The sequence below is a fragment of the Mus caroli genome, chromosome 7 (assembly GCF_900094665.2).
Source record: "Mus caroli chromosome 7, CAROLI_EIJ_v1.1, whole genome shotgun sequence".
In the NCBI taxonomy this organism is placed as follows: domain Eukaryota; kingdom Metazoa; phylum Chordata; class Mammalia; order Rodentia; family Muridae; genus Mus; species Mus caroli.
The window spans coordinates 135,017,808-135,027,614 of NC_034576.1; the positions used below are offsets into that span (position 1 = coordinate 135,017,808).

The window sequence follows — 9,807 nt, forward strand, 5'->3', positions numbered from 1 at the left end:
AGAGAGAGAGAGAGAGAGAGAGAAGAAAAAAAAAAATCACTGCCTCAAAGCAAACTTTTGTTTAATTCACCCTTACTGATATGTTAAAAACTACTGTGAGCCTTCCTATTTCCCCCTACAAAGGACATTGTCCTTTCATTAGAGAAGAACCAGATATAGTTCATGATTTCACAGAGCTTAAACGTACAAACCAAATCCTGAATTCTTTGGATTTAAAATATCAAGGGGGAAGTGTTGTCTCTGGGTCTACCCGGAGGAGCTGGAGCACTGGCCTGGCTTTCGAGCTTGTGAGCCTCTTCACTCTCTTCAGCAGCTTGTCAATAGGCTGTATCCAAAAGGTAAGGTATTTTATTTCAGTTCATGCCTGGTTCTTTGTTTTTCTTTCCTGCCAGTTTTATATGAGTTCTCCCGCAGAGACCTATATAAGCACAACCATCCCTGAAGCATAAAGGGATAGCTATAGCTGTCAGGATGGGCTTACCTTCAGAGGTAGGTGCTTGACCAGCAAACATCAAGTCCTAGGATCAATCCCCAGTATCACTAGTTGGGTGATACCTGATATGAATGAGAAGTTAGCTTCCAATTTTAAAGTATTAATTTATAAGTGAAGGACAAAAGAATAAAAATTTTCAAGCCGGGCAGTGGTGGTGCACGCCTTTAATTCCAGCACTTGGGAGGCAGAGGCAGGCAGATCTCTGAGTTCGAGGCCAGCCTGGTCTACAGAATGAGTTCCAGGACAGCCAAGGCTACACAAAGAAACCCTGGCTCAAAAAAACAAAAACAAAACAAAACAAAAAAAAACAAAAACCAAAAATTCTCAAAACTTGCTAAAAGCTAGGTTAGTTAATCATTGCTTTGTTAAACCATCTTGATCAGTTTGTTCTAAAGAGGTCTCAGGCTTTATTAAAAATTCTCTAAAATGGAACAACTACTTTTGGGCATGGTATCAATTACCATAATTCCACTACATGAAGAATGATGCAGTCAGGACTACAGTGAGGCTCAGGAAATAAATAAAATAAAGGTTCAAAAGCAACAAAAGCTACAATTTACTGCATCGGACTGTAATCCCAGAGCTAGGAAGGCAGAGGCAGGAGGCTTTCTGTTGAGCTTGAGGCCAGTCTAATCTACATAGTGAATTCTAAGCAGTCAGAAAGACTCTTGGGGGAGGGAGAGGCGAGGGAAGGATGGCTAAAAAGTTCTGAAATTTCCTGGGATCAAGGAATAAAAGCGTCAGGGCTAGGGTCTAACAGTTCGACAGTCCTGCTAGGCACTCTGAAGATACTCACTTAGCCATCAATGAGAAGGCTGAAGACAGGTTTTCTAGACTAGCATGAACAAGTGGTTCACTAGACCTCCATACACTCTATTGTCAACTGCAGCATAAACTAAGAACAAATTGGATAAACTACTATTACTCAACATGATCTTGTGTCCCTGTCTGATAGATCTTGGGACCAGGCCTTGGCTCAGATCTAATGATGAAAAGTGCACAATAATCATACCCATTTGTTTTCAATTCAAATACATTGTAACATTTTCACCACCACATCTACATCTCTTATCATTTATTACTACTTAAAAGATTACGGAACACAGGGCCCCCAATATAGGAGCTAGAAAAACTATCCAAGAGCTGAAGGGGTCTGCAACCCTATAGGTGGAACAACAATATGAACTAACCAGTGCCCCCGTGTCTCTAGCTGCATATGTAGCAGAGGAGGGCCTAGTTGGCCATCATTGGGAAGAGAGGCCCCTTGGTCGTGCAAACTTTATATGCCCCAGTACAGGGGAACACCAGGGCCAAGAAGTAGGAGTGGGTGGGTAGGGGAATGGGGGAGGGGGGGAAGGTATAGGGGACTTTCAGGATAGCATTTGAAATGTAAAGGAAGAAAATACCTAATAAAAAAATGTGGGGGAAAAAAAAGATGACACTCTCAATCTGAAAGGTATTCATTCATCCATGCACTCTCAGGCACAGGAAATCATCTGAAACTCCAGTGTCGTGGAGTTCTGTCTGTTCTTCATTCCTTTACTAAGGTACAAAGGTGCTTCCGCACCAGTCCAAGTTAGAGTAAGGAAAGCACTCTACAGTGTGATTTTTACAGAGGTTTTGAAAGGCCCACCTGTTCCAGAGGTTCTTTTTCTTACCCCAAAACACTCGGTTAATCACTCCTACAATACAAACGCCTTTCAATGGAACTGAATAGATTAGCTTGAACAATTCACCTGTTAACTCCAACGGGGAGGAGGATTCTTGAAGGAAAGTATTTATTGGGCACTAAGGTACCTGCCGTGTATCTGTACAATATCCACAGCCCTGTTGGGTAAGGGTCCACACCTGATTCTTTCTGCACCTATCAACCAGCTCCAAAGACAGAAAATAAAGCAAGTCTTAACAAGTATTCTGTTAGGTCATATGCTAGTGCCTTTAACAAAGTTCAGTTTCTGAACTGAGATAGGGCTCAGTGGCAATGCTTGTCTCACATGCACAGGGCCCTAGGGTTTATGCCACAGCACCACCAAAACAAAAAGGCAAAACAGTACAAAAAAGAAACCCTTTTTCATCAGCAGGATAAGCAGTTAAACTGCAAAATGACAGGCTGCCAAGGCAAAAGCACAAAAGCACAGGCCCACCAATTAGACTCCAGCAGTCTGCGGTGCACAAGAGAAGTATCTCAAAGCCTTAGAGCAACAAAGTGGGTCAGCTGGGAGTCTTCTGTGGCGTGTATTTGGGGCACAGAAGAATCAGAGGAGGATTCCTTGGAGTATCACAATTGTTCATTTGACCTTATCTTCATTTAATCTTATCTTTTTACAAGTAAGATAGAAAAAGACTGAACAAAAGATTTCTTGATTTACTAGTCAAGTCATCTCTATGACCAAATGAATACAAACTGAATAATGAAACACATATCAAAAATAGTCACCAAGCACAAGTGTTTTTCAGATTAAAAAAATACTCATTTACTTCAAATATTTTATTACAAGAACATATATGCCTTTTTAATATACAGATACCTTAAAAAGCCATCAAATTACCCAACAGCTAATACTTAGCAAATGGAGTATGTTACATCCTCATATATATTAGAAACCTATGTTTTAGGCTTTGTTCATTAAATCTCAATTTTTGGGTATTTTTACTGGTTCCTTTCCCATATAATATTGCTTGAAGCCCTAAGCCCCAATACAATAGTATGAGTAGATGAGGCCTTTATGAAATAATCAGGGTTAGGAAGGTCACGGGATCGGTGCCCTCACATAGAGGCTTCTGAAAGTCTCTGTGTGTTCTCTTTTGCCTTCCCTTCCCCAGCACACACAAAGAGGTCATATGAACACACAAATGGCAGCCTCCTAAAAGCTAAAGAACAAGACTACAAAATAAAATATACTTGGGGACAGAAATGTGATGGACAGTGAGCAAAGGTGCCTGCTACCAAGCCTGATAATCTGAATCCAATCTTGGGAACCCACATGGTAGAAGGAAAGAACTAAGCTTACAAGCTCTTTCTAACTTCATCACATACATATTAAATAAATAAATGTAAAAAAACAATAGTGATCATGATATACTACCGATACCTTGGCCTTGGAATTCCAGCTTCCAGAACTCTGAGAAAAAAAATGTCTGCCGTTTTATGCCACCCAGTTTATAGTATTATGGAATCTGAGATCCATAGGTAGGAAGGAACTTTGATTCAGTGCAAAAAGGTTCCTGACATCAACCCTGGTAAGATCTCTGGACCCACATGATGCTTGAAACAAAACTGACTGCTGAAAATTATCCTGACCTCCACACACTTACTACAGCACACGCACACCAACATGTATATACACATACATGTATGTGCATGTACCAAATAAACAATCCAGGACCTTAAACATGCCAGATAAGAATTCTACCAATAAGTCCACCTAAACAATCTGCAACTATTCAACAAAAGGAAACAAGAAAAGCCAACTACATTTCAAGTTCAAAAATAACCTATTGCATTTGTTGCAAATCATTAATCAAACTGAATATCAAAATGATCTCTTCTGCTTGTGTAGCATCTTTACCATAGGAGCATCCCATGGGAGCCTCAGGAAATGACCTAAGCTTTGGAAAGACAGCTTACTTCAAAGTGAGGTAAGATACTTGGAGTTTGGTCTTTTAGTTTAATCTAGTTAAATCACTTCTAAAATAAACAATAACCGTAATAACTGGCACAGCTATAAGTCTATGTGGGACTTTATTTTATTTCCTGAGCAAACTATATTATCAATTATTTGACCTCCATAGAATCAAAGAGCTTTCCCTCTAAGCCTGCTCTGGTCTGCAAGCAGATAAATATATCAAAACTGTGTTTTACTGTAATCTTCTCAGCAGTAACGACCACTACTACCACTAACAGCATAAGATGTGAGTTGTCCCTCACAGCTCTACATTCCTCCCAGAGCTTGTGCATGACTCTAACTCAGGTGAGATAGTCTATTAAATACCATTCTATAATTTCCCCCACTCAAACTCCAGTGAGGCTTCTACAGAAGACACAGAAGGAAACGCTTGCTTCAGTGCATCTAAATTGATTTCCTCAGCAAATGAACAGATTGGGGGCTAGCTGTTGTCACAGGAGGCAGGCGGATACGCACTATAAACTGCTCTTTCCTCCACTCTTGCCCCCTGTGTCCCGCCTCTACAAGTTCCATGGTTGGAAATCATCCGAATATTTTTTTTAAGTCAGGATATACTAAAATTAGACGGGAACAAAGGCCTGACATTTTCATATTAGCAAGGGGGTTAGGAAACAAATCCGATCTTGAAGCACCCACACTCATCTACATTTAGCCTCTTCCTCATGAGTCTTTCCTTTCTAAAATATCAAGAAGGGAAGCAGCAGGAACCAGCCCAGCTTCTACTGTGCTACTGTCCCTGACAACAAACTACTTCATCCACAGTGCACCAGGGAAGACCCCTAGTCAACTAGAGTATTACATATTTCTTTCTAAGCTATCCTAGTATTATCCAGGATACATAATTGCTAAACTATGTGTCAATGCTCATGGCTTTGGGTAAACGGAGATATTATTCTCACTTTTACCAAGGAGCTTCCAGACACCATACAACATACAGGTCAGTCACTGAAATGTTTATCATCTACTGATGCAGTAATAACAACATGTAAAGATATTAACAGGTAAAACATAACGCAGTTATGGGGCTGGAAGAGCGGCTCAGCAGTGATGAGCACTTGCAGCTCTTCCAGAGATTTGGTTCCAAGCTCACAACTGCCTGCAACTCCAGTTCCAGGGGACTGAACACTCTCTTTTGACCTACATGGGTACTCCCTACCCCAAATGGCATATTTTTACAGAGACACACAAATAGTAAATTAAAAGTTGTTTTTGAAATGTGTCATTTCTTCAGGAAAACAAGAAAATAATTTCCTCTAAAAAATGAAAACTGTAGATTGGGGGGTAGGGGAGGCACCAGGCAGTAATTTACAAACACTTGAAGATACAATGGATTGCTTGGTCTTCACAACAATATCAGCACGACAAAAGTTCATTCTACCAGCTTATACATCCCTATTTTTGAAATCCTACTGCACAAAAGCAGAATACTGATACATTAACATCTTAGGAATTATTCCTATCTTTTTAATTTGGCTTCCCTGGACATAAGCTACAAGTCCATACAGTTATAGCTTGAAATTCTACTAGAGAAGCCTTTTTAATGATTAGTCTAACTCACTGTGTTATAAAGATTTTAAAACCTTGGTAAGTACCCACTCAAGCACTCTTTCTCTCCTGGTTACCAGAGCCCATCTTGACATGTAAGCTGAAATGAATGATCTTTCAACAACACTCCAGGGATTGTGCTAAGGTCATATTCAATCATTCATTAGGCTTGGTACCCGGTGCTTTTCAGAGTTCCATTGTACAGCTGGTTTTATTCAGCATTTATGTAGCCTGTGGGCTTGGGTATTTGTCTGCTTAATGTTGAGTTTCATTTCTATGGCCCTAACATAGGAATCCATCAATTGACCAAAGAATGTCAAACTATTCCTTTACTTTCTAACAAATTGCATGGTGTGTATGAAGAATAAATTAGCATTAATTTTCTTCTATTAACTGTTAATAAGACATGTTCCTGAATTCTCCCTTCATGTAAAAACATCTCTGTTTCCTGTCTAAAGGATTTTCTAATTTTTCCCCTGGTATGTTTTTAAGTTGACCATGTTCCTTATTTCCCACAATCAAGCTCTAGGTTGTAGCAGTCTTCTTCCAGTAAAATATACTGGACAAGACTCCTTTCAGAGGCCATCCATATCCCCTAAGATTAGCTGGAGTGGTTACTACTATGCAACACAAGCCATTTGGTCTCTTGCCCTGAAAGCTGGGCAGTTTCTGCAGCAGATAGATTCTAGTTCACAGAGGCAAAACCACAAAGTCAAAACTCAGGTCTCTCTCCTAGAGACAAACTCATTAGTCATATTTGTCCTTATTTTCAATATGGGCTACTAGACAGAGAAAAAGTCTGACACATTAATACTTTCTCTCTCTCTCTCTCTCTCTCTCTCTCTCTCTCTCTCTCTCTCTCTCTCAAATGAAATTGCATAGGTTTGACGTGGGTGTGATGGTGAAGTTCTATAATTCCAGGCTCTGCAGGCTCCCACAGACACCTCCTGTTGTGCTGCAGCAGCATCACCAGGAAAAGCCTCAGTTCTCATTTGCATTTCAAACAAGTTTCCTCAAAACGACTTTTGATTAAAATAAAATTACAATCCCAGTTTCTCAGCTACAGAGCACAGTCATCATGACATCATGTGCTGTTCCTTTTTTGTAACTGCATCATTTCATTCATGTGCCCATATATTTTAAGAGTTTACAGTATTAAGCCTTAAAATATTTATAGTTTATTCCATTAACTTAGGGATATTTAGTAAGCAGGATTTTAGCTGTTTGGTAATACTAATTTCTTGTTAGCATTTTCAGGCCTTCTATTTGCTCTGATTTCAGTCCTTAAAGGGTTGGCTTCTACAAAGATTAAAGTGCTGAGAAGAAACGACAAGGCTTTTGTTTTTGTTGTTGTTTTAAACCTTATCAACAGCTCCTCAATGGATCAGGAAAAGCCTCTACCTTTGCAAAAGGAACAAACACGTCCCATAGAGGAGAGGAGGGTTGGAATCAATTTCAACAGACATATCCCAAGCTAACTCAGAGTTAAAAGCAGGTCATACAGAAAGTGATTTGTTGGGTTGGTGCAATCACACTTGAAACTTACCCACTCTAAAGTACTTACCTTATTTGGGCTAGGTGTGGTGCCGCAGGTCTGAATCCCAGAACCTGATCAAGGAGGCAGAGGCAGACAGATCTCTGGGTTTGAATCTCTCTGTCTACATAGTGAGTTACAAGACAGCTAGGACTAAACAGAGAGATCCTGTCTCAAGAAACAACAGAAAGATACTAAAAGTCTTCCTTTGGCCTCCTTGTGTGGACCTATGCACTTGCATGTATGTGTTCATACACTCTAAGAAGATCCTGTGGCCCATAAAGCACAATTTTCTGAAAAGCTTAAATTATATATATTTTAAAATAATTTCTCATTTTTTGCATATTAAAAGCTATTCCAAGTTCATTATTTTTGCTCAAAGTCCATGTTATTATCTCTAGATCAAATGACAAGTGGTCCTTAATGGTCACACTGATCTAAGTTTGTCTTCCTCTATTCCTCAAAACAGAAAACTGTAGAATGCTAGATTAGGCTAGCTACTAGAAAAGTATTTACCTGAAAAAAGCTGAAAATCATCAAAACTCGCACAACTTTTAAGAATTTATCTTTACTTTATGAATGCAGGTGTTTTTCTTACATGCCTGTCTGGTGTCAAAGAGGTCAGAAGAGGGTACTGGGCCCCTATAATTATAGCTAGAGTGACAGATGATGTGAACCACATTCAGGTCCTCTTACAAAAGCAGCAAATGCTCTTGACTGCTGAGCCATCTCTCCATTTCCCCAAAAGTTATGTAATAAAAAAAAAACCAACAAAATAAAATTAAGATTCCAATACTAAAATACTGTCCCAAATACAGTTTTACTAGGTATTTATTAGGTATTTATATAAGATAGTTTACCTTTTCAAAGTAATATATAAACATTCTCCAGATAAGCTCCCAGAGAGCCTTTGCCTGAAAGTTTTAAAACTGACAGCCTCCTTCCACAGAAAGATGAATAACAAAATTCAGTTTCACTTTCTTCTGTGTGTGCATGCTCACATGTGTGCATACTGTGCATAGATGTGTGTGTGTGTGTGTGTGTGTGTGTGTGTGTGTAGAAGCCAGAGGTCTTCAGGTATCTTTCTCAATTGCTTTCAACTTTATTTTTTGAGACAGGATCCCTGAGTGAACCTGGAGCCAACTGACTCACAACCAGACTGCCTGACCATCAAGCTTCAGGGATCCTGCTGTCTCTGCCTCATGAACATCGAGACTCTAAACGCACATTGCTATGCACAGCATTTTACATAGGTCCTAGGGAGCTGACTCTGTCTTCATGTTTATATGGCAATTTCCCCCAGCTCTCTGCCCCACACCACACCACAGCTCCACCTCCTTCTTCACCCTCCTGAGAGCTAAAATTACAATGTGTCATGCCTTACTTAAAATTCAGTTCCTGCTAAGGGAAAGTCTTCAAAACCAATAGTTGATAAGAAATTATAATGGATTTAGAGTGACTCAGGTGTTTTCACAGTCCACAGAGTGGACTAGCCAGTTAGTGACCACCAATGACAGAGGGTTACAGAGCTCCTACAGGTTAGGCCCAACTGAATTGCATATGTAGCCCTGACTTACAGGGACCACAAAGCAGAGATCTGGCACCTGGGAGGTAGACTGTTAGAAGAAGAAGGGTTCTAGAGTCAGCCAGACCCAAGCTTGGCTCCATCTGGTACTATTTGACCTTGCAAAAGTGTCTTCTATCTCAGCTGTAGCTCTCCTATATATAAATTAATACAATATTATTTTATATAATAATATGTACACATACATATTATGTATATACACATATTATTTTATATATCTTTAGTCTCAGCACTGAGGAGGCAGAGGCTCTGTGAACTCTAGGTCAAATGCGGCTCATAGTGAGACATTCTCTCTAAATAAATAAACAAATAAATAAATAAATGTATTTAATCAATCTCTCTGATTTTGCTTAATACACATCACGGACAATCACGGAGCTCCCCCAGCTATAAACCCAAAATGGCATTGTTTATCATACATCATATTCTATTAACGCATGAAAAAAGCTTCACTATTCTGGCCTTGAAACTGTTTGTTCAAGTCTTCATAAATAGACATATTCAACTGTATCAAAGCACAAAAACCAAAAACAGATTCTTTCTATAAATTCATTTACTGTTTTGAAGTTCTCAACTGATTAACAGCTACAGAAAACTGTCATAAATCACAATAAAAATATTTATATTTCAAATACAAGAGAAAATCTTAAATTATTCTTAGTTGATATCTAAATACTGATTCCCATGCTTGTGGCTTCCCATNAACCCATTATTCCTATTCAGTCTGTGTAGCCTGGGTACTTACTAAGTACTATTTGCACTTACTAAGCCTAGGTACTTACTAAGTACTATTTGCATTTCCTTCTTCTGTATCAGTTTTACTTTGCAGTTTCTTCTAGANAGCTAACTGATTTTGTCCAAGGAAGTCTCCCTTTTTTGAAAAACCAAAGCTGCTACAGTGTTTCCAGATCTACCTCCAAAGCTGAACTTGGGTGTTGGCAGCTCTTCAAAAAGTTCAAATCCT

The 9,807-nt window shown here is 39.3% G+C and overlaps 1 protein-coding gene across 5 annotated transcripts in view; it reads right to left on the reverse strand.

The window, feature by feature from the left end:
• Eef1akmt2 (EEF1A lysine methyltransferase 2) overlaps positions 1-9,807 on the reverse strand; it is a 75,204-nt gene that overhangs the window by 39,786 nt on the left and 25,611 nt on the right. For 3 of the 5 annotated variants that reach the window (XM_021168067.1, XM_021168066.2, XM_021168069.2), the window contains one exon: positions 9,379-9,805. In XM_021168067.1, coding sequence (XP_021023726.1) covers positions 9,687-9,805 — 119 coding nt within the window. In that variant the 3' untranslated portion in view covers positions 9,379-9,686. Of the gene's footprint in view, positions 1-9,378; positions 9,806-9,807 lie in introns of those variants that run through there. The other 2 variants (XR_003837244.1, XM_021168070.1) reach the window with 2 other exon arrangements.